Source organism: Staurois parvus, unplaced genomic scaffold (assembly GCF_062004578.1).
Source record: "Staurois parvus isolate SC_StPar_1 unplaced genomic scaffold, SC_StPar_1.0 ptg001434l, whole genome shotgun sequence".
Classification (NCBI taxonomy): Eukaryota; Metazoa; Chordata; class Amphibia; order Anura; family Ranidae; genus Staurois; species Staurois parvus.
The window spans coordinates 102133-127630 of NW_028319230.1; the positions used below are offsets into that span (position 1 = coordinate 102133).

The 25498-nt window shown below is 46.6% G+C and overlaps 1 protein-coding gene across 1 annotated transcript in view; it reads right to left on the reverse strand.

Moving 5' to 3' along the window:
* The window catches only part of LOC149435994 (gamma-aminobutyric acid receptor subunit beta-4-like), a 48396-nt gene extending 23273 nt beyond the window's left edge, over positions 1-25123 (reverse strand). The window contains exon 1 of the mRNA XM_089662178.1: positions 24908-25123. Within this exon, the coding sequence (XP_089518304.1) occupies positions 24908-25113 (206 nt within the window). The 5' untranslated portion in view covers positions 25114-25123. The remainder of the gene's footprint in view (positions 1-24907) is intronic.
* Positions 25124-25498: the final 375 nt, after the last annotated feature.

A 25498-nucleotide genomic window follows, 5' to 3' on the forward strand; every position in this document is an offset into this window, starting at 1 on the left:
CAACATGTACCTTCATTTAGCCACACCCACTTTTTGCACGTACATGCATCATGCCCATCTCAGGTCACCATCTTCCTGGTAAGGGCCCCAGTGCATTACTTTGCCCAGAGGCCTATCCAGGGGCGGACTGACAATTCATGGGGCAATAGGGGATCATGGGGCCCCTGTGTCCCTTGCCCAACCTCAAAAAAAGCCTATGAAAAAGGTACCAGGGGCATCTCATGGGGGCCCCTACTGACCCCGGGCCCTCGGGCAGTGCCCAAGTTTCCAAATGGTCAGTCCGCCCCTGCCAACGGCCTTAAGCAAATCACATATCCTGTGCAAAAATGGTACATAAAAATCAATCAATCAATCAATCAATCAATAATTATAAATTATATAGAATGTGCAATAAGACTTCCTGTTATAGGGTGACAACGCTCTGCTCCTTTCGCCCAACTGCACTCCTGCGTTGTCACAGGCTTCCAATGGAGACTACAAAAGGCTAGTTTGCTGGATACAGTATAGAATATGTACACAGTATATAGCTATAGTTATATATAAAATCCAGCCTGACCAAGTATACATTCACATCCCCCAAACGGATAACCACAATACTCAGTGTCTACCAATACGACTTCCTGTTATAGGGTGACAACGCTCTGCTCCTTTCGCCCAACTGCACTCCTGCGTTGTCACAGGCTTCCAATAGAGACTACAAAAGGCTAGTTTGCTGGATACAGTATAGAATATGTACACAGTATATAGCTATAGTTATATATAAAATCCAGCCTGACCAAGTATACATTCACATCCCCAAACGGATAACCACAATACTCAGTGTCTACCAATACGACTTCCTGTTATAGGGTGACAACGCTCTGCTCCTTTCGCCCAACTGTACTCCTGCGTTGTCACAAGGCTTCCAATAGAGACTACAAAAGGCCAATTAAACACACCTTATCCAGGGTTGTCACCATCTAGATAACCCCTCCCCCTCCTTCCCCTCCTGACAGTTCCTATGCTGAGCGTGTAGGCAGGAAGTGGCGGCAAAGAGGCAGCAGAAAATCAGCAGCGCGGAAGAAGTATTTTATTTTTTTAAAATGGCAGTTCTTTATAATACACGATGCTTTAGCAAAGTCATGTTATTCAGGTTGGGTCTATAAATACAGCATTTTATTTTTTCGGATGTTGTGTATATATAGCATCACAAATGTCATTTTTTTTTAATACCGCTGCAGGGCTGGTAGAATCCAAGCCGTGGTTTTTTGTTTTTTTTTCTTTTTTTTTTCCTTTTTTTCTTTTTTTATATATTTCTGTCTACAATAAGAATAATCAGTTTCATTTCAAGTGGAGTTGGTTTCTATGGAAACAAGAAGAAAGAGGATCAGGGAGGGGAAACATATAAATGGGAGGCGGTGGGTGGGGGGGGGGGGGGGGTAAATGTATGAGGGGTGACGCAGGAAAAAGATAAGCAATGAAACGGAGGTAATGAGGAACAGCAAGGAAATTTCAGAGACGTTTGTATCGCCCCGATTCCCGCGTATCGCTCTTGTTACCATGTACTGTGCTCGCTAAATATATCCCTGCACTGAATATGGGGGGGGGGAGGAGAGAGAAAAGGGGGGGGGGTGTTACTATACATAGATATTGCATGTACTCACATGTATGAGGATACAAATAAAACGCACGGTTGGAAATGCTGCTGTTAATACATCACAAAAAGGGAATCATTCCCCGGAGAGACTCTACATACACATTGGACTGTAACAAAGCGAACAACAAAATGGGAAAAAAAGATACATTGTAACCACTTGAGCCCCCCGGCTCTTTTCCTCTCTAAATTCCCTGAGCGGTTTCTTTTCTTTTCTTTTTTTTTTTGGTAATGTCTCGGTTTTGCACATTATACCTTTTATTGTTTGTAGTCTCCCCCAACATATTATACATCTCTTTTTCTTTTTTTTAACTAGCAAATCTGGATACACGGGGCAGGAAAATGGAGGGACGCAGTTCCAGCAACTCCTGCACTGAATGGATGTAATGGCAAGGGGTGCTGGGGGGTATAATGATGCTTGCTGCTAGGGGATCTACTGTTTCTGGAGGTAGAAGGATCTATTGTTGGGGGGATGTTGTTGCTGGGGAGGTCTATTGTTGCTGACGGGGGGTATTCTGTTTCTGGGAGGGGTCTTATGTTGCTGGGGGGGTCAAGTGTTGCTGGGAAGGGATCTACTCTTGAGGAAGGGGTCAACTGTTGCTGGCTGCTGAAGGTTCTATTTATGCTGGCTGGTGGGAGATCTATTGTTGCTGGGCAGATCTTTTGTTCTGGGGTGGATCCAGGGGCGGGGTCAGTAGGAGGCCCAATGAGATGCCTCTGGTACCTTTTTCATAGGCTTTTTTTCAGTTTGGGCAAGGACACAGGGGCCCCATGATCCCCTATTGCCCAGGGGCCCCATGAGTTGTCATTCCGCCCCTGGGTGGATCTATTGTTACTGGGGGTCTATTGTTCCTGGGGGAGGTCTATTGTTGATGGGGTGGATCTATTGTTACTAGGGGTCTGTTGTTTCTGGGTGGGTCTTTTGCTCCTGGGGTTCTAGTGTTCCTGGGGAATCTATTATTGCTGGAGGTCTATTGTTCCTGGGGGGGGTCCATGTTGGGGTTGTAATGTTCCTGGGGAATCTATTATTGCTGGAGGTCTATTGTTCCTGGGGGGGGTCTATTGTTGGGGTTCTAGTGTTCCTGGGGAATCTATTATTGCTGGAGGTCTATTGTTACTGGGGGGGTCTATTGTTGGGGTTCTAGTGTTCCTGGGAAATATATTATTACTGGAGGTCTATTGTTCCTGGGGGGTCTATTGTTGGTGGGATTCTAGTGTTCCTGGGGAATCTATTATTGCTGGAGGTCTACTGTTCCTGGGGAACCTATTATTGCTGGAGGTCTATTGCTCCTGGGGGGGGTCTATTGTTGGTGGGATTCTAGTGTTCCTGGGGAATCTATTATTGCTGGAGGTCTATTGCTCCTGGGGGGTCTATTGTTGTTGGGGCTCTAGTGCTCCTAGGGAACCTATTATTGCTGGAAGTCTATTGTTCCTGGGGGGGTCTATTGTTGCTGGCTACAGTGCATCTATTTTAGGCTAGGTTCACACCTATGCAGTTTGTGTTTGACTTGTTTCTGCATCGCCTTTTGCGTTGCAAAATGCAAAACACTGCAGAAAACACTTGGGTGTGAACCTGGTTTACTGCTTTTTTTGTGATCATCAACATATTCCATACACATTACTTAGCACCACAAACGGATACTTGGTTCTGTATTCTCTAAAAGGGCGGTACTGGGAGGTGGGCAGGGGGTGGAACCGAGGGACGGTGCTCAGAGGTGGGTAGGGGGTGGAACCAAGGGACAGTGCTCAGAGGTGGGTAGGGGGTGGAACCGAGGGACAGTGCTCAGAGGTGGGTAGGGGGTGGAACCGAGGGATAGTGCTCAGAGGTGGGTAGGGGGTGGAACCGAGGGACAGTGCTCAGAGGTGGGTAGGGGGTGGAACCGAGTGACAGTGCTCGGAGGTGGGTAGGGTGCGGAACCAAGGGACAGTGCTCAGAGGTGGGTAGGGGGTGGATCCAAGTGAAAGTGCTCGGAGGTGGGTAGGGGGTGGAACCAAGGGACAGTGCTGGGAGGTGGGTAGGGGGTGGATTGAAGGGACAGTGCTGAGAGGTGGGTAGGGGGTGGAACCAAGGCACAGTGCTGGGGGGTGGGTAGGGGGTGGAACCAAGGGACAGTGCTGGGGGGTGGGTAGGGTGTGGAACCAAGGGACAGTGCTGGGGGGTGGGTAGGGGGTGGATCCAAGGGACAGTGCTCGGAGGTGGGTAGGGGGTGGAACCAAGGGACAGTGTTGGGGGGGTGGGTAGGGGGTGGAACCGAGGGACAGTGCTCAGAGGTGGGTAGGGGGTGGAACCAAGGGACAGTGCTCGGAGGTGGGTAGGGGGTGGAACCAAGGGACAGTGCTCAGAGGTGGGTAGGGGGTGGAACCGAGGGACAGTGCTCAGAGGTGGGTAGGGGGTGGAACCGAGGGATAGTGCTCAGAGGTGGGTAGGGGGTGGAACCGAGGGACAGTGCTCAGAGGTGGGTAGGGGGTGGAACCGAGTGACAGTGCTCGGAGGTGGGTAGGGTGTGGAACCAAGGGACAGTGCTCAGAGGTGGGTAGGGGGTGGATCCAAGTGAAAGTGCTCGGAGGTGGGTAGGGGGTGGAACCAAGGGACAGTGCTGGGAGGTGGGTAGGGGGTGGATTGAAGGGACAGTGCTGAGAGGTGGGTAGGGGGTGGAACCAAGGCACAGTGCTGGGGGGTGGGTAGGGGGTGGAACCAAGGGACAGTGCTGGGGGGTGGGTAGGGTGTGGAACCAAGGGACAGTGCTTGGGGGTGGGTAGGGGGTGGATCCAAGGGACAGTGCTCGGAGGTGGGTAAGGGGTGGAACCAAGGGACAGTGTTGGGGGGGTGGGTAGGGGGTGGAACCGAGGGACAGTGCTCAGAGGTGGGTAGGGGGTGGAACCAAGGGACAGTGCTCGGAGGTGGGTAGGGGGTGGAAACGAGGGACAGTGCTCGGAGGTGGGAAGGGGGTGGAACCAAGGGACAGTGCTCAGAGGTGGGTAGGGGGTGGAACCGAGGGACAGTGCTCAGAGGTGGGTAGGGAGTGGAACCAAGGGACGGTGCTCAGAGGTGGGTAGGGGGTGGAACCAAGGGACAGTGCGCGGAGGAGGTGGGTAGAGGGTGGAACCAAGGGACAGTGCTCGAAGGTGGGTAGAGGATGGAACCAAGGGACAGTGCTCAGAGGTGGGTAGGGGGTGGAACCAAGGGACAGTGCCCAGAGGTGGGTAGGGGGTGGAACCAAGGGACAGTGCCCAGAGGTGGGTAGGGGGTGGAACCAAGGGACAGTGCTGGGAGGTTGGTAGGGGGTGGAACCAAGGGACAGTGCTCGGAGGTGGGTAGGGGGTGGAACCAAGGGACAGTGCTGGGGGGTGGGTAGGGTGTGGAACCAAGGGACAGTGCTGGGGGGTGGGTAGGGGGTGGATCCAAGGGACAGTGCTCGGAGGTGGGTAGGGGGTGGAACCAAGGGACAGTGCTGGGGGGGTGGGTAGGGGGTGGAACCGAGGGACAGTGCTCAGAGGTGGGTAGGGGGTGGAACCAAGGGACAGTGCTCGGAGGTGGGTAGGGGGTGGAACCGAGGGACAGTGCTCGGAGGTGGGAAGGGGGTGGAACCAAGGGACAGTGCTCAGAGGTGGGTAGGGGGTGGAACCGAGGGACAGTGCTCAGAGGTGGGTAGGGAGTGGAACCAAGAGACGGTGCTCAGAGGTGGGTAGGGGGTGGAACCAAGGGACAGTGCTCGGAGGAGGTGGGTAGGGGGTGGAACCAAGGGACAGTGCTCGAAGGTGGGTAGAGGATGGAACCAAGGGACAGTGCTCAGAGGTGGGTAGGGGGTGGAACCAAGGGACAGTGCCCAGAGGTGGGTAGGGGGTGGAACCAAGGGACAGTGCCCAGAGGTGGGTAGGGGGTGGAACCAAGGGACAGTGCTGGGAGGTTGGTAGGGGGTGGAACCAAGGGACAGTGCTCGGAGGTGGGTAGGGGGTGGAACCAAGGGACAGTGCCCGGAGGTGGGCAGGGGGTGGAACCAAGGGACAGTGCTCGGAGGTGGGTAGGGGGTGGAACCAAGGGACAGTGCTGGGAGGTGGGTAGGGGGTGGAACCAAGGGACAGTGCCCGGAGGTGGGTAGGGGGTGGAACCGAGGGACAGTGCTCAGAGGTGGGTAGGGGGCGGAACTGAGGGACAGTGCTCGGAGGTGGGTAGGGGGTGGAACCGAGGGACAGTGCTCGGAGGTGGGTAGGGGGTGGAACCAAGGGACAGTGCTGGGAGGTGGGTAGGGGGTAGATCCAAGGGACAGTGCTGGGAGGTGGGTAGGGGGTGGATCCAAGGGACAGTGCTCGGAGGTGGGTAGGGGGTGGAACCAAGGGACAGTGCTGGGGGGTGGGTAGGGGGTGGAACCAAGGGACAGTGCTGGGGGGTGGGTAGGGGGTGGAACCAAGGGACAGTGCTGGGAGGTGGGTAAGGGGTGGAACCAAGGCACAGTGCTGGGGGGTGGGTAGGGGGTGGAACCAAGGGACAGTGCTCAGAGGTGGGTAAGGGGTGGAACCAAGGGACAGTGCTGGGAGGTGGGTAAGGGGTGGAACCAAGGGACAGTGCTGGGAGGTGGGTAAGGGGTGGAACCAAGGCACAGTGCTGGGGGGTGGGTAGGGGGTGGAACCAAGGGACACTGCGTCCTATAGGGAAAAAAAAAGCAGTTTAAGTAAATTGACAGCAAAACATTACGATGGAGATGAAGTCGTGTTGAGGGTACAAATTGGTAGAATTAGCAGACTTTTTCACGGGTTTGTCACAAGATTTTAATGACATTACAGTCACTTGAGTAAACATTTGATGATTGGGCTTTCAATGCAAATGTCATCCAGATCATCCAACAGCATTGCAGCCTAGGGAATAACGTGGAACTTCAGTCTGCCTCCCAGGCGGCTCTGTTCCCCCACTTGGGCGCAGCCATTATGGCACACGTGCAGATGTGTCGATGGGCTCTGCATATCCACAAAGACAGGAAGGTTTTGGAATTCACTGACAGCCGTATTTCCACATGTGCGAGAAATCCCGTGCATGTACAGATGCCCTGGGAAACGGCATGCATGCGCAGATGTGTTGCAGAGCTCACTCGGGACCTAAAGCCCTTTGCCATATCTGCGCATGCCCAGGGGGTGGGGAGACTCACATGTCATTTCCGCTTTGGCGACAAAAAGAAAACCATGTCCATTTTTAAGAGAGGGAAGGAGGAGGAGGCTGGGCAGCGCAACATTTAGGGTGAAAGCCTGCTTTAATTTTGGCAGGGAATAGTTTTGTTAATTTTTAGGACATTCAGGTGTGCCGCGAAGTGGTAGGCAACACAGAGCGGGGTCAGCGCATGCTGAAGCGCAGAAGTCGCCAACTGTCTGCAGAGTCAATAGCTAAAGACCTCCAAACTTGGTGTGGCCTTCAGATGAGCCCAACAACAGTGCATAGAGAGCTTCATGGAATGGGTTTCCATGGCCGAGCAACTGTGCATCATGTGCAGGAGCATTGTCGTGGTGGAGAATCCACTTGCCAGGCCAGAATTCTACTATGTTCCTGTAACCTTTTCAGAATTTCCAAGAAACAATATTGGTTCTATGAACTCAGAGTAATCTTAAAAACACACCAGCACGGTTTTGAACTGAGAATGAGATAGGCGTGCTTTCGCGACGCGAGGTGAATTCTTTGTTTTCCATTGCATGCTCTGGCGTTTTGTTTCTGGATCATACTGGAAGCCAGGGGCAGACTGACAACTCATGGGGCCCCCGGACAATAGGGGATCATGAGGCCCCTGTGTCCTTGCCCAAACTCAAAAAAGTCTATGAAAAAGGTACCAGGGGCATCTCATGGGGCCCCCTACTGACCCCGGGACCTCGGGCAGTGTCTGAGTTTCCAGATGGTCAGTCCGCCCCTGGGGGAACCCCACATGAATGAACTTTTCACTACTAAAACACCCCATGACTTAATAATATAACTCATGCCATATTTTAGTAACTGAGCAGTGTTTTCCCGCATGCTCAGATGCAGTAAGATAACGCCCAGTAAACTGTCCCTGTGCAAAGTTCGCAGTCAAACTTTCAGTAGATTCGAATGTTCGACCGAGAATCGAAAAGGGTGGCGTTCAGCCCATCACTAGTTCTGACTCGCCCGGGTCACACACCAGTGGGCTCAGTCTTTACAGAGTAGTAGAAGAAATAGCACGTGTGTGCGTCGCCCTATTGAAAATGAGTGACAGGAATCTGGAGTAGAGATGAGCGAATTATTCAAAAATTCGATTCGGCTGATTCGCCGAATTTGCGGGAGAAATTCGATTCGATGCGAATTTATTCGCCGCGAATTTAACTTATTTAAAGGGTTTCTAGGCTTCAGAGAGCCTTTATATTAGTGCAGAACACTGTACCTTTAATTTAAATGCCCTTGGAGTCTGCTGGGGAAGAGAAATAATACTGTCAGTCAGTATGACATGCAGATGAGTGCCGTCGATCTTAGAATCACCGCACACTTCACTCATTTGGGCAGTCATGGGGCACGACGAAGAAGAAGAATGAAAAGAAGAATGAAAAGAAGAAGAAGAATGAAAAGAAGAAGAATGAAAAGAAGAATGAAAAGAAGAAGAAGAATGAAAAGAAGAAGAAGAAGAAGAATGAAAAGAAGAATGAGAAGAAGAATGAAAAGAAGAAGAAGAAGAATGAAAAGAAGAATGAAAAGAAGAATGAGAAGAATGAAAAGAAGAATGAAAAGAAGAAGAAGAAGAATGAAAAGAAGAATGAGAAGAATGAAAAGAAGAATGAAAAGAAGAACGAGAAGAATGAAAAGAAGAATGAAAAGAAGAATGAGAAGAATGAAAAGAAGAATGAAAAGAAGAAGAAGAAGAATGAAAAGAAGAATGAAAAGAAGAATGAAAAGAAGAAGAAGAATGAAAAGAAGAATGAAAAGAAGAAGAAGAAGAATGAAAAGAAGAAGAAGAATGAAAAGAAGAATGAAAAGAAGAAGAAGAATGAAAAGAAGAAGAAGAAGAATGAAAAGAATGAGAAGAAGAATGAAAAGAAGAAGAAGAAGAATGAAAAGAAGAATGAAAAGAAGAAGAATGAAAAGAAGAATGAGAAGAATGAAAAGAAGAATGAAAAGAAGAAGAAGAAGAATGAAAAGAAGAAGAAGAATGAAAAGAAGAATGAAAAGAAGAAGAAGAAGAATGAAAAGAAGAATGAAAAGAAGAAGAAGAAGAATGAAAAGAAGAAGAAGAAGAATGAAAAGAAGAATGAAAAGAAGAAGAAGAAGAATGAAAAGAAGAAGAATGAAAAGAAGAATGAAAAGAAGAAGAAGAAGAATGAAAAGAAGAAGAAGAAGAATGAAAAGAAGAATGAAAAGAAGAAGAAGAAGAATGAAAAGAAGAAGAAGAAGAATGAAAAGAAGAATGAAAAGAAGAATGAAAAGAAGAAGACGAAGAATGAAAAGAGGAAGAAGAAGAATGAAAAGAAGAATGAAAAGAAGAAGAAGAAGAATGAAAAGAAGAATGAAAAGAAGAATAAGAAGAATGAAAAGAAGAAGAAGAAGAATGAAAAGAAGAATGAAAAGAAGAAGAATGAAAAGAAGAATGAAAAGAAGAAGAATGAAAAGAAGAATGAAAAGAAGAAGAAGAAGAATGAAAAGAAGAATGAAAAGAAGAAGAAGAAGAATGAAAAGAAGAAGAAGAAGAATGAAAAGAAGAATGAAAAGAAGAAGAAGAAGAATGAAAAGAAGAATGAAAAGAAGAAGAGGCAGAATGAAAAGAAGAAGAAGAAGAATGAAAAGAAGAAGAAGAAGAATGAAAAGAAGAATGAAAAGAAGAAGAAGAAGAATGAAAAGAAGAAGAAGAAGAATGAAAAGAAGAAGAAGAAGAATGAATGAAAAGAAGAAGAAGAATGAAAAGAAGAATGAAAAGAAGAAGAAGAAGAATGAAAAGAAGAATGAAAAGAAGAAGAAGAAGAATGAAAAGAAGAATGAAAAGAAGAAGAAGAAGAATGAAAAGAAGAAGAAGAAGAATGAAAAGAAGAATGAAAAGAAGAAGAAGAAGAATGAAAAGAAGAAGAAGAAGAATGAAAAGAAGAAGAAGAATGAAAAGAAGAATGAAAAGAAGAAGAAGAAGAAGAATGAAAAGAAGAAGAAGAATGAAAAGAAGAAGTATTCCAGTACAGCAAAAAGTGTATCTGCAGAGAGCTCCGCTATTTCTGACAGTTCTCTGACAGTTCCTTCACATTTACAGCGGTTGAAACATTGTATCTATTTATTTCCGAATAAAAACATCTGTATCCTAAATGGAAACAAATAGATACAATGTTTCAACCGCTGTAAATGAACTGTCAGAACTGTCAGAAATAGCGGAGCTCTCTGCAGTGACACTTTTGCCGGCTGATCGGGAAAGAATTTTTCCCGATATTCGAAACGAATTCCACTTCGCCTGGTTCGATTCGCTCATCTCTAATCTGGAGCAGTGGATTAACATCAAATTTTGCGTGAAAATTGGCGAATGTTCGAGTGAAACTTCATCTCTGTTTCAATAAAATTACTGTATGGTGAATATTCCATGAAGAAATGAAGTGCTTTTGAATGAAATAGGAGGTTTACGGAGGGGTGGGGAGATGTCCTTGGTGACGATGACAGTGGGCAGCCAAAAACGCAAGTGATGGGTGCAAATGTTGACTTGTACGTTCCGATGGAAGATTGTGCGAAGGATGACAGAAGAATTGAACATGAACAGGGAAATAGTGTGACAGATTCTAACGGAGGTTTTGGGAACAAGAAAGATTTCCACAAAAATGGTGCCTCACATCTTGACAGAAGATCAGAAAGAACGTCGTCTTCAAATTTCACCCGATCTTTTGAAAATGTGTTTGACGGGGTTATTAATGCAACGTTTCCAGCAGGGGCGGACTGACCATTTGGAAACTCGGGCACTGCCCGAGGGCCCGGGGTCAGTAGGGGGCCCCATGAGATGCCCCTGGTACCTTTTTCATAGGCTTTTTTGAGTTTGGGCAAGACACAGGGGCCCCATGATCCCTTATTGCCCGGGGCCCCATGAGATGTCAGTCCGCCCCTGCGCTGGACTCTATTTTACTGCTCACGGGTCTACTGCAACCATGATAAGCAGGGGCGGACTGACAACTCATGGGGCCCCCGGGCAATAGGGGATCATGGGGCCCCTGTGTCCTTGCCCAAACTCAAAAAAGCCTATGAAAAAGGTACCAGGGGCATCTCATGGGGCCTCCTACTGACACCGGGCCCTCGGACAGTGCCCGGGTTTCCAAATGGTCAGTCCACCCCTGATGATAAGCATTATCTCCAAAGGACAACATCACGGCCTCCTCTACTCTTCCTCCATTACTACCTTGTGCCCTGTCCCCCCCACACAAGCAACAGATTTGAAGAGTGAATTTTTTCTTCCTCATCCCTACGTCCAGTTCGAATTTTTTTTTTTCAACCACGCAGTGGGGCCATGTTCCCACTGCATGGATCGGCTGCTCATTTTTTCTGGGTGTGTGGACTAAGCTCATACTCACCGTACCCACCGATCGTACAGAAAACCATGCTCCCGAACGGTCCAGCAATGAACTGTTCCTGTCTGTGGAGCATGACATCACGAACAGCCCATTTACAAGACTGGTGGACTGCAGGGGGGGGCAGGAGCCGAAGGGACCGGTCTTGCGTAGGGAGGATCAGCAGGTCAGGTGAGTATATCTTCGGTGTCCTCTCCTCCAGAACAAAACATGCATTGACCCATGCAGTGTTGGTACGGGCCAAAAAAATGTTTTCCCAGATTTCTGCTTTCAGGTCAGAATGGAAATATGAGAAGGATAACAGTTTGCGCGCCACATTTGGCCCTACTGATAAAAAGTGTTTTTTCTTCAAAGGGTTGCAGCAACATCAGTCACTACTAGATGGGCTCAAAGAAACCCCTCGGTCAAAATATGTACAAAGTTTGTAAAAACCTGAAAATTACACCTTGTTGGACATCCCAAAACCAAACCCATGGATATTTAAATGGAGTTTGTCCAACCTTCGTGGCTACAACACCTTCCACTCTTCTGGGCAGGATTTCCACAACATTTTGGAATGTGTTTGTGAGAGTAAATGTCCATTCAGCCAAAAAAAACATTTGGGAGGTCATGTACTGATGTCGGAACAGAAGACCTGCCTCACAATTGGTGTTCCAATTAATCCCAAAAATGTTCAGTAGGGTTGAGGTCAGGGCTCTGTGAAGGACACTCTAGATCAGCAATGGGCAAACTACGGCCCACGGGCCGTATACGGCCCGGCGGACCTTTTAATCCGGCCCGCGGATGTGGCTGTCAGGATGTGTGTAGGCGGGGCAGCGTGACGAACGTGAGGGGAGCTAGGCTCCTCTCACAGTCCGCCCTGAAGACCGGAACGGCGCGGGAACACGGCGAGAGGAACGCGCGGAGCAAAGGTAAGTGAATTGACACAGGGGGGACTTGGCTTACTACTTGGGGGGGAATAGTACTGTGGGGGATGAATTACTATAGGGGGGATGAATTACTATAGGGGGGATGAATTACTATGGGGGATGAATTACTATGGGGGATGAATTACTATATGGGGGATGAATTACTATATGGGGGATTAATTACTATATGGGGGATTAATTACTATATGGGGGATGAATTACTATGGGGGATGAATTACTATATGGGGGATGAATTACTATGGGGGATGAATTACTATATGGGGGATGAATTACTATGGGGGATGAATTACTATATGGGGGATGAATTACTATGGGGGATGAATTACTATATGGGGGATGAATTACTATATGGGGGATGAATTACTATGGGGGATGAATTACTATGGGGGATGAATTACTATATGGGGGATGAATTACTATCGGGGATGAATTACTATGGGGGATGAATTACTATATGGGGGATGAATTACTATATGGGGGATGAATTACTATATGGGGGATTAAATACTATATGGGGGATGAATTACTATGGGGGATGAATTACTATATGGGGGATGAATTACTATGGGGGATGAATTACTATGGGGGATGAATTACTATATGGGGGATGAATTACTATATGGGGGATGAATTACTATGGGGGATGAATTACTATATGGGGGATGAATTACTATATGGGGGATGAATTACTACGGGGGATGAATTACTATATGGGGGATGAATTACTATCGGGGATGAATTACTATGGGGGATGAATTACTATATGGGGGATGAATTACTATATGGGGGATTAAATACTATATGGGGGATGAATTACTATGGGGGATGAATTACTATATGGGGGATGAATTACTATATGGGGGATGAATTACTATGGGGGATGAATTACTATAGGGGGGATGAATTACTATGGGGGATTAATTACTATATGGGGGATGAATTACTATGGGGGATTAATTACTATACGGGGGATGAATTACTATGGGGGATTAATTACTATATGGGGGATGAATTACTATATGGGGGATTAATTACTATATGGGGGATGAATTACTATGGGGGATGAATTACTATATGGGGGATGAATTACTATATGGGGGATGAATTACTATGGGGGATGAATTACTATATGGGGGATGAATTACTATATGGGGGATTAATTACTATATGGGGGATGAATTACTATGGGGGATGAATTACTATATGGGGGATGAATTACTATGGGGGATGAATTACTATATGGGGGATGAATTACTATATGGGGGATTAATTACTATATGGGGGATGAATTACTATGGGGGATGAATTACTATGGGGGATGAATTACTATATGGGGGATGAATTACTATGCTTACTATGGGGGAATATTACTATACTTACTATGGATGACACATACACATCATTCATCTACTCTTGGTCCGGCCCCTGGGTCCAATATATGAACCCATTGCGGCCCTCAAGTCAAAAAGTTTGCCCACCCCTGCTCTAGATCCTCCACACCAGTCTGGTCACACCATGTCTTTGTGGAGCTGGCTTTGTTTACGGGGGCACAGTCCTGCTGGAACAGAATTGGAGCTTCGCCAAACTGTTACCCCAAGGTTGGAAGTGCACAGTTGTTTCTAACGTCTTATGGAGGGGGCTCCCCATCATTTTGGCTGTATAGTAAGGTCTGATGGTTGGGTGTTCACAAATGTTTGCCCACACAGTGTGTATATTTTCATAGAATAGGTGAAGATACTGCCCACCCCTTGAACCATCTTTTTCTCCTCCCCCCAAATCCCTCCAGCTCCCTCCCTACCCAGTGATGACCCTTGTCCCAGCCCTCTACCCACCTCACAGCAACACCCCTTTAGGAGAATACAGATACAAGTATCATTTTGTGATGGAAGGTAATTTGTATCAAACCTGATAGATCACTCAGCAGCCAGCATAATAGATCCCCCAGCAACAGTAGATCCACCAAAGCAAAAATAGACACCCCCCAGAAACAATAGACTCGCCCCTGCTACAATAGATCATTCAGTTGCAGGCATAAAATTACCCCAGTAACAGTAGATCCACCAAAGAAAAAATAGACACCCCCCAGGCAACAATAGATTCACCCTCTGCAACAATAGATCACTCAGCAGCCAGCATAATAGATTCCCCAGCAACAGTAGATCCACCAAAATAAAAATAGACCCCCCTAGCAACAATAGACACACCCCCTGCAACAATAGATCATTCAGCAGCCAGCATACAAATCCCCCAGCAACAGTAGATCCACCAAAGCAAAAATAGACCCCCCAGCAACAATAGATACACCCCCTGCAACAATAGATCAGCCAGCATAACAGATTCCCCAGCAACAGTAGATCCACCAAAGCAAAAATAGACACCCCCCAGCAACAATAGACTCAGCCCCAGCAAAAATAGATCATTCAGCAGCCAGCATAACAGATTCTCCAGCAACAGTAGATCCACCAAAGCAAAAATAGACTACCCCTTGCAACAATAGATTCACCCCCTGCAACAATAGATCATTCAGCAGCCAGCATAACAGATCCCCCAGCAACCGTAGATTCACCAAAGCAAAAATAGACACCTCCCCAGCAACAATAGACTCACCCCCTGTAACAATAGATCACTCAGCAGCCAGCATAATAGATTCCCCAGCAACAGTAGATCCACCAAAGCAAAAATAGACACCCCCCAGAAACAATAGACTGACCCCCTACAACAATAGATCATTCAGTAGCCAGCATAAAATTCCCCCTGCAACAGTAGATCCACCAAAGCAAAAATAGACCCCCCAGCAACAATAGACTCACCCCCTGCAACAATAGATCATTCAGGAGCCAGCATAACAGATCCCCCAGCAACTGTAGATTCACCAAAGCAAAAATAGACCCCCCAGCAACAATAGACTCACCCCCTGCAACAATAGATCACCCAGCAGCCAGCATAACAGATTCCCCAGTAACAGTAGATCCACCAAAGCAAAAATAGAATACCCCTTGCAACAATAGATTCACCCCCCACAACAATAGATCACCCAGCAGCCAGCATAACAGATTCCCCAGCAACAGTAGATCCACCAAAGCAAAAATAGACCCCCCAGCAACAATAGACTCACCCCCTGCAACAATAGATCACTCAGCAGCCAGCATAACAGATCCCCCAGCAACCGTAGATTCACCAAAGCAAAAATAGACACCTCCCCAGCAACAATAGACTCACCCCCTGCAACAATAGATCACTCAGCAGCCAGCATAATAGATTCCCCAGCAACAGTAGATCCACCAAAGCAAAAATAGACACCCCCCAGAAACAATAGACTGACCCCCTGCAACAATAGATCACTCAGTAGCCAGCATAAAATTCCCACTGCAACAGTAGATCCACCAAAGCAAAAATAGACCCCCCAGCAACAATAGACTCACCCCCTGCAACAATAGATCACCCAGCAGCCAGCATAACATATTCCCCAGCAACAGTAGATCCACCAAAGCAAAAATAGACTACCCCTTGCAACAATAGATGCACCCCCCGCAACAATAGATCATTCAGTAGCCAGCATAATAGATTCCCCAGCAACAGTAGATCCACCAAAGCAAAAATAGACACCCCCCAGAAACAATAGACTGACCCCCTGCAACAATAGATCACCCAGCAGCCAGCATAATATATTCCCCAGCAACAGTAGATCCACCAAAGCAAAAATAGACTACCCCTTGCAACAATAGATTCACCCCCTGCAACAATAGATCATTCAGCAGCCAGCATAACAGATCCCCCAGCAACCGTAGATTCACCAAAGCAAAAATAGACACCTCCCCAGCAACAATAGACTCACCCCCTGCAAAAATAGATCACTCAGCAGCCAGCATAATAGATTCCCCAGCAACAGTAGATCCACCAAAGCAAAAATAGACACCCCCCAGAAACAATAGACTGACCCCCTGCAACAATAGATCATTCAGTAGCCAGCATAAAATTCCCCCTGCAACAGTAGATCCACCAAAGCAAAAATAGACCCCCTAGCAACAATAGACTCACCCCCTGCAACAATAGATCATTCAGCAGCCAGCATAACAGATCCCCCAGCAACTGTAGATTCACCAAAGCAAAAATAGACCCCCCAGCAACAATAGACTCACCCCCTGCAACAATAGATCACCCAGCAGCCAGCATAACAGATTCCCCAGTAACAGTAGATCCACCAAAGCAAAAATAGACTACCCCTTGCAACAATAGATTCACCCCCCACAACAATAGATCACCCAGCAGCCAGCATAACAGATTCCCCAGCAACAGTAGATCCACCAAAGCAAAAATAGACTACCCCTTGCAACAATAGATTCACCCCCCGCAACAATAGATCATGCAGCAGCCAGCATAACAGATCCCCCAGCAACTGTAGATCCACCAAAGCAAAAATAGACACCTCCAGCAACAACAGATCACTCAGCAGCCAGCATAATATATTCCCCAGCAACAGTAGAGCCACCAAAATAAAAATAGACACCTCCAGCAACAATAGACTCACCCCCGGCAACAATAGATCATTCAGCAGCCAGCATAATATATCCCCCAGCAACAGTAGATCCACCAAAGCAGTAGCCAGCATCAAAAGACTCCCCAGCAGCAAGTAACAAGAGAAGATACCCCCCAGCAACAATAGACTTCCCAATCTGTCAGCAACTGTGGGTAAGGAAAGTGAATACATTTTTCACAACAGCAGGCTACAGAGCGGGCCAGGACTGACCAACCTGGCCTAGAACTATAAAATAAGTGTTGGCAAATGTGGCGGGGATAAATACGTGGTCTGCTGCAGTTTGGGGGGGGGGGCGCTAGGAGATATTTTGGGGTGCTCACCTTGCCTGCACACACCAGCACCCATTGCCAGTACCTACATTTAGTGCTGTGTACCCCCACATGGAAGAAAAATATATTTGAAATGCTCATTTTGGCATCCGTATTCAATATGTTTCAAAATATATTTCAATGAATAAATATATATATATATATCATGTTGAAATGCGTTATTACAAAATATATGAAAAATATTTTTAAAAATACATTTCAAATATACTGTATGTCATTAACAAATACAAATCTACATTTTTGGAACGCATTTACAAATATATGTTAAAACAACTTTTTTTATATGTTAAAAAAAATCTGACGAATATATTTAAAAAAAATATAATTTTAAAAATATTTTTTTTTTTAAAAAATATATTCTTCAGATTTTTTTTTAACATATAAAAAAGTCATTTTAACATATATTTTTACATATATTTGTAAATGCATTCTACAAATGTAGATTTTGTATTTTTAAAGACATACAGTATATTCGAAATGTATTGTTAAAAATATTTTTCATATATTTTGTAATAAAAAACGCATTTCAACATGCAGTATATTTATATATATTTATTGATGCGGGGGATGCGCAATGCGCGTTCCTGAAAGCTGTTCGCCCGGCCGCCATCTGGCTATAGGCCGGGCGGCAACTGGTTAACATTTATTTTGAAATATATTTGTAAATGCATTCCACAAATGTAGATTTGTATTTTTTTTTTTTTTTTTTTTTCTATTTCAATGGTTTTTATTAAATTTTAAACAGTATAAACAGAGGCAATAAAACACGCCCACGCAGGGGCTATCAATTGCACAGATAAACAATATGCAAAATAAAAAAAAAAGGAAAAACAATGCTCTAATGCCAACAGGGCAAAAGGTACGCCCACGCAGGGGCTATCAATGGCACGTAAGTTACAAAACAGTAATGTAACTGGTTATAACAACTAAATGCAGCTGCCCAGTCACACCAAAAACAGAGAGAGAGAGAAAAAAGAAAAGAGAGAAAGAAAAGAAAGGAAAAAAAAAAAAAAAAGGGGGTGGGGGCAAAGAGCAGGGATTCAAGAGCGCCAATACTGAACGCCATTACATCCCCAGACTAGCCGGGGGGAGTGAGGGAAGGGCATATTGCAACCACGGCTCCCATATTTTCAAAAATTTACGTTGGGAGTCGTTGCGGATACTCGACATCTGTTCGTTGAGCATCATAGTGGTCATACGATCCCGCACCCCCTGAAGAGGGACAAACGGACTCTTCCAGGCCTGAGCAATTGTTCTAGTGGCGGATAAAAACAGATAGGAAGCCAACTTCTGCTGGTGAGCTAAGAGGCCCGGTATGGGGCAATGAAGCAAGGCGTACCGGGCATCCCGGCGTATGGAGAGATGGAACAAGGTGAAAAGGAGGCCAAATACACGAGACCAAAAACGAAACAGTCTCGGGCATGACCACCAGATGTGCAATACATCTCCACGATGGCCACAACCCCGAAAACATTGATCACTACAGGCAGGGTTAGCCCGGGCCAACCGAGCCGGAACCCAGTACCAACGAAACAATACCTTATAGGCTGCCTCCAGTGTGGTCGTATTAAATGAGCATTTAGCTATGAGTGACCAGGCCTTATTCCAGTCCTCCGGATCCACAGCCACTCCCAGGTCGCGCTCCCACTGAACAACATATGAAAGAGAAGTATGCGACGAGCGTCTGTTCAGAGCTGCATAAAGAAGGGATATAAGGCCCGGAGCGCCCGGACGCAGTTGGCAGAGCTGTTCAAAGGCAGATTTCTGGTACGGGAACGCAGAAGTACCCCGCAGCGAGAGCAGCCAGTGTCGCAATTGAAGATATCGAAAAAATTCCGCCGGGGGGATATTCCGGGATTCCCGAAGAGAGTCCCAGGTGGGAAAGGACCGAAAAATCAAAAAGTGTCGCACCTGCGAAAAACCATTAGTCACCCACCAAGAAAACGCCCCTGGGTGATCCAAACCCGGCGGGAAAAGAGGGTTGTTAACCCCTTGACGCCGACGTAACACAAATATGCGGCCTCACGGACCTGGGCTTTTTTCCGTGGGGCCGCATATTTGCGTACCTGTCTTTGTGTTGGGATCGCGCCCCTCAGCGCGCTCCCAGCACCGAGACCGCAGTGTCACTGAGAGCACCGGGTCCCGTTCTAACGATCGGGACCCGGGACTCCCGGTCCCGGGTCACATGATCGCTGTGATAGCCTCTGATTGGCTATCACAGTGATCAGTCACTGTGCAGCCCGGCCCCCTTGTTTTTTTTCTCTCTCTCTCTATGAATGGAGAAGAGAGATACATTGTATCTCTCGAACTCCTGTCAGAGAGAAGGAAAAAAAAGTTTGTAAAAAAAAAAAAAAGATAAATAAATAAATATTAAAAAAATAAAAGAAAAAATTAAAAAAAATACCTAGATCAAGGTTTGATCTAGTTCAGTGCCAGGGTTAGTGTTTAGGTCAGGGTCAAGGTCAAAGGTCAGGGTCAAAGGTCAAGGTCAGGGTTTAAAAAAAAATTGGTATCAGTGTCAGTTAGTGTTAGTGTGTTTTAGGTAAAAAAAAAAAAAAAAAAAAGACAAAAACAAAATGCGCACTATGGTTTCTGGGCTGTACTACGGGTACAAACAACAAATAACATACACATATATGGTATCGCTGCGATCGCCAAGAGCTGGAGAATTTATTTTGGGTTGCTCTTTGGTGGTAGGTTATGGTCATAACAAGAAACACATAGCTAAATAAAAAAAAAAGGATTTTTTTTACTATTTTTGGCCAGTTTTCCTTTGATAATAAAAAAAAAATCAGGAGATATCCATTACCATTTACCACCAAATGAAAGCCCAATTTGTCCTGAAAAAATCAAGGTATAATCCACCTGGATGTGCAAAGTAGTTGTGATGATATGTGCGGTTTTGCTATCGCATGTCAACGGTGCAGAATTGTGCTTAGGCCTTTAGATTTGTTTTACCCTTAGGCGTGAAGGGGTTAATAATTGGGAGCAAAGGCAGAAAAGGTGACATCAGACCACCAGAGTAACGCACCGAGTCCCAAACTTGTAGGCCATGAAGTAACATCGGACTCAGTGCCATAGGGCGCAGGGCAGGGGGAAGCCATAGAAGCGTCGATAGTGCGATAGGGGCTAGATTTGTATTTTTAAAGACATACAGTACACACAGAAATATTTTTTATATATTTTGTAATAAAAATGCATTTCAACATGCAGTATACATGCAGTATATATATATATATATATATATATATATATATATATATATATATTGAAATATATTTTGAAATATATATATATATATTTATTTTTTTATATATTTATTTATTTTTAAATACATTGAATATGGCCAAAGTTGTAGTATTTCAAATATATTTTTCTTCCATGTGGGCCGCTGCGTTCCTTGTGAAAAAAAGCTCTGAGTTTCTGCAGTAGATCGCTGTATTTTTGGCTGATAAATCTTACCTGATGCAACCATAGTAGAGTTTGGGTCAGTGGTGACCAGGGGCGGACTGACAACTCATGGGGCCCCCAGGCAATAGGGGATCATGGGGCCCCTGTGTCCTTGCCCAAACTCAAAAAAGCCTATGAAAAGGGTACCAGGGGCATCTCATGGGACCCCCTACTGACCCCGGGCCCTCTGGCAGTGCCCGAGTTTCCAAATGGTCAGTCCGCCCCTGGTGGTGACTTCACAGTAAGCAACATTTGGCCTTTTTTGAGGTTGGCAGAGCATTATGGCAGTGTGCAATTTTTTTTCCAAAAAAGGTGTCCTGACCTTCCTAGCTAGGCCTTGTTTTTTAAACTTCAATATGTTCTGAAGAACTTCTGAAACAGTAGAGCTTCAGCTATGAGTAGAGCTCATAGGTAAATCGTCAAATGGAAGGTTTGTTGCCTACGCATGGGGCAATGACATTGTTATCAATATTCCGTGTAGGTGTGGACATGGCCACCAATAGAGGCCACCAATAGACGGGGTATAGGCAGCCCTTCTGTTCTTGACCCTCAGGGAGCCCTTGCCCGGCCTGCATTTTCCTTCCCCATCCTGATGGACTCCAGTGGTTCCCATTCCAGGATAGTCTCCTAGTGAAATATCGTTACAAGCGTGATACACACACTTTACTTCCAATCAGATCTGCATGTAGTTCTGGGCCTCAGTTATCAACAGGGGCGGACTGACCATTCGAGCACTCGGGCAGTGCCCGAGGGCCCAGGGTCAGTAGGGGGCCCCATGAGATGCCCCTGGTACCTTTTCATTGGCTTTTTCATAGGCTTTTTTGGGTGTGGGTGAGGACACAGGGGCCCCATGATCCCCTATTGCCCGGGGGCCCCATGAGTTGTCAGTCTGCCCCTGGTTATCAAAAGTCATGTTCAGCCTTTTAAGCCTTCATAGGTAGTCACTGAGCTTCTTGTGCCTTGTTCCAAACTATGGCCCCTGGGCCCCATCTGGCCCACCACAAGATTTTATCTGGACCACAGCTAGGGTCGGTGGTGTATCCTCAATGTGTGCCAACTGAGGCAGAGACTGCCTATGGTCTTCTCCTCTAATGGGGACCCTAATGAAAGGGGAGACTCTGTTAGGACACTGATGTAAGGGGAGGTAACTGATGTGAGGGGGGCTCTGATGGGGACCCTGATGTAAGGAGGGACACAGATGGGGACACTGATAAAAAGGGGGTAACTGATGTAAAGTGGGGCTCTGACGGGGACCTTGATGTAAGGGTGGACTCTGATGGGGACCCTGATGTATGGAGGCACTTTGATAGGGACTCTGATGTGGGGTGGGGAACAGATGTAAGGGGGTACTCTGATGGGGACCGTAATGTAAGGTGGGACTGTGATGGGGACACTGATGTATGGGAGATAACCGATGTAAAGGGGGACTTTGATGGGGACCCTGATGTAGGGGAGGGGACGGATGTAAGGGGGGACTCTGATGGGGACCTGGATGTAAGGGAGGACTCTGATAGGGACCCTGCTGTAAGAAGTGACTTTGATAGGGACACTGATGTAAGGGAGGATTCTGATGGGGACACTAATGTAAGGGGAATAAGTGATGTAAAGGGGGGGCTCTGATGGGGACCTTGATGTAAGTAGGGATGTGGGGGGGGGAGAAGCAGATGTAAGGAGGGAACTCTTATGGGGACCTTGATGTAATGGGGGACTCTGATGGGAACCCTGAGGTAAGGAGGGACGTTGATGGGGGCACTAATGTAAAGGGGATAACTGATATAAAGTGGGACTTTGATGGGGCCCCTGATGTAAGGGGGGCTCTGATGGAGACCCTGAGGTGATGGGGGCTTCTGATGGGGACTCTGATATAAGGAAGGACTTTAATAGGGACACTGATATAGGTGGGGAAACAGATGTAAGGGTGGACTTTGAAGGGGACCTTAATGTAGGGGTGAACTCTGATGGGGACCCTGATGTAAGGAGGGACTGAGATGGAGGCACTGATGTAAGAGGGATAACTGATGTAAAGAGGGACTTTGATGGGGTCCCTTATGTAAGGGAGGGGCTCTGATGGAGACCCTGATGTGAGGGGAGATTCTGATGGGGACTCTGATGTAAGGAGGGCCTTTGATAGGGACACTGATATAGGTGGGGAAACAGATGTAAGGGTGGACTTTGAAGGGGACCCTGATGTAAGGAGAGACTTTGATAGGGATACTGATGTAGGGGGGAAATGGATATAAGGGGGGACTCTGATGGGGACCCTGATGTAGGAGGGACTGAGATGGGGGCACTGATGTAAGGGGGGAGGACTAATGTAAACGGGGAATTTGATGGGGACCCAGATGTAAGGGGGGATTCTTATGGGGAGTCTGATTGGGACCCTGATGTAAGGGGAAATCTTATGTGGACCCTGCTGTAAGAGGGACTGTGATAGGGCCACTGATGTAAGGGGCAGGGGCGGACTGACCATTTGGAAACTCGGGCACTGCCCGAGGGCCCGGGGTCGGTAGGGGGCCCCATGAGATGCCCCTGGTACCTTTTTCATAGGCTTTTTTGAGTTTGAGCAAGGACACAGGGGCCCCATGATCCCCTATTGCCCGGGGGCCCCATGAGTTGCCAGTCCGCCCCTGGTAAGGGGGATAATTGATGTAAAGGGGGACTTTGATGGGGACCCAGATGTAAGGTGGGATTCTTATGGGGAGTCTGATTGGGACCCTGATGTAAGGGGAACTCTTATGAGGACCCTGATGTAAGAGGGATTGTGATAGGGGCACTGATGTAAGGGGGACAACTGATGTAAAGGGGGACTTTGATGGGAACCCTGATGTAAGTGGTAGGCTCTGATGAAGACCCTGATGTAAGGGGGGTTTCTGATGTAAAGGGGACAACTGATGTAAAGGGCTACTTTGATGGGAACCTTGATGTAAGTGGTAGGCTCTGATGAAGACCCTGATGTAAGGGGGGATTCTGATGGGGACTCTGATTGGGACAATGATGTAAGGGGAACTCTTATGTGGACCCTGATGTAAGAGGGACTGTGATAGGGGCACTGATGTAAGGGGGATAACTGATGTAAGGGGGACAACTGATGTAAAGGGGGACTTTGATGGTAACCCTGATGTAAGTGGTAGGCTCTGATGAAGACCCTGATGTAAGGGGGGATTCTGATGGGGACTCTGATTGGGACCCTGATATAAGGGGAACTGTGATGTGGATTTTAGTTTTTCAGCCCATGAATATTTGTCAAATATACAATGAGGCCCTTGTACTGGAAATCTTGGGGACCCCATGCCTTGGTGGAACAATATCTAGGAGCAGTCGTTGTTAAGACCTCTTAGATGGTCCCAGAAGGTGGATGGAGGTGAGATGGGTGGTCTGTATGGGGGAGTCCCATCATTTGTGATGGCAGCCCTGTGTATGGGTGTTAGGGATGTATAAAACATACAGATTATTATTATTATAGCTCCTCACATAGGCAACGTGCGCCATATGCATTGTGAAGTCCAATCAGTAGATTTTCATAACTAGAGATAACAATCTGAGTTGTCGGACTCGTATGTAATGGACGGGTTGTCATAACCCAGTGGTCGGCAAGCCGCGGCTCGCGAGCCACATGCAGCTCTTTACACAATTTAATGCGGCTCTTCTGTGTGCCGGGCGCCCGCTCCCCTCCCTCCTCTCGGGCGCCCGGCACATTGGCTGTCAGGATGTAGGCGGGGCAGCGTGACGAACTCCTCTCCTCTCACAGTCCGCCCTGAAGACCGGAACGGCGCGGGAACACGGCGAGAGGAACGCGCGGAGCAAAGGTAAGTAAATTGACACAATATGGGGAATGAATTACTATATGGGGGATGAATTACTATATGGGGGATGAATTACTATATGGGGGATGAATTACTATATGGGGTTGAATTACTATATGGGGGATGAATTACTATATGGGGGATGAATTACTATATGGGGGATGAATTACTATGGGGGATGAATTACTATGGGGGATGAATTACTATGGGGGAGGAATTACTATATGGGGGATGAATTACTATGGGGGATGAATTACTATGGGGGATGAATTACTATAGGGGGGATGAATTACTATGGGGGATGAATTACTATGGGGGAGGAATTACTATATGGGGGATGAATTACTATGGGGGATGAATTACTATGGGGGATGAATTACTATATGGGGGATGAATTACTATAGGGGGGATGAATTACTATGGGGGATGAATTACTATATGGGGGATGAATTACTATGGGGGATGAATTACTATGGGGGAGGAATTACTATATGGGGGATGAATTACTATGGGGGATGAATTACTATATGGGGGATGAATTACTATGGGGGATGAATTACTATATGGGGGATGTATTTTCAGTTTTAAAAATGTGGCTCTCAAAATAAATTTCAATCGTGGTTTTGGCGAGATTTGGCTCAGTTGAAAAAAAAGGTTGCCCACCACTGTCATAAACCAATGAACAGAACGAACTCCTGAAATGGCCAATGACTCACCTTAACCCGTACAGTACTGTACCATCGGGGTGCAACCTTATCATTCGATTCTTGACCGTGACTCCGTGTAGAAATGATTTCTTGTCATTCAGGAAATATGTATCTGGGAGCCAAAGCTGGTCGGCCACTCTGTTATCCAGTGTGAGATTCAGGGGGAGGGCAGAATAGGCCAAACGCTTATCTCGCCAACTCTGCTGGAAATACATGGTGATGGTGTAGTCCTGCAACACAGAGAGAAAAGACCATCGATCAATCGAAAAATAAACAAGCCACCCTATGGAATGGATCAAAGGACTGAATCTGCTGGATCTCCAGCAAAGCAGATCTTTTCATCATCAATGCCAACAGAGCCAAACGTCAGAATGATGTCCTCTGTCTTTATCATGGAGTAACATTTCAGAACGACTTTTTTTTAGTTTATGTTTTTTTTTTCTCAGTGTATAAAGTGGTGGATGTTGGTGGGTCAGAACTGAATGTCCTTTTTTTCTCTTTGTTTTTGAGCAATTGTTGTAGGCTATTTTATCTTCTAGTTCAGGGGTCTCCATACTGTGGCCTGCGGGCCGGATGTGGCCCTTTGCTTGCCTTTATCTG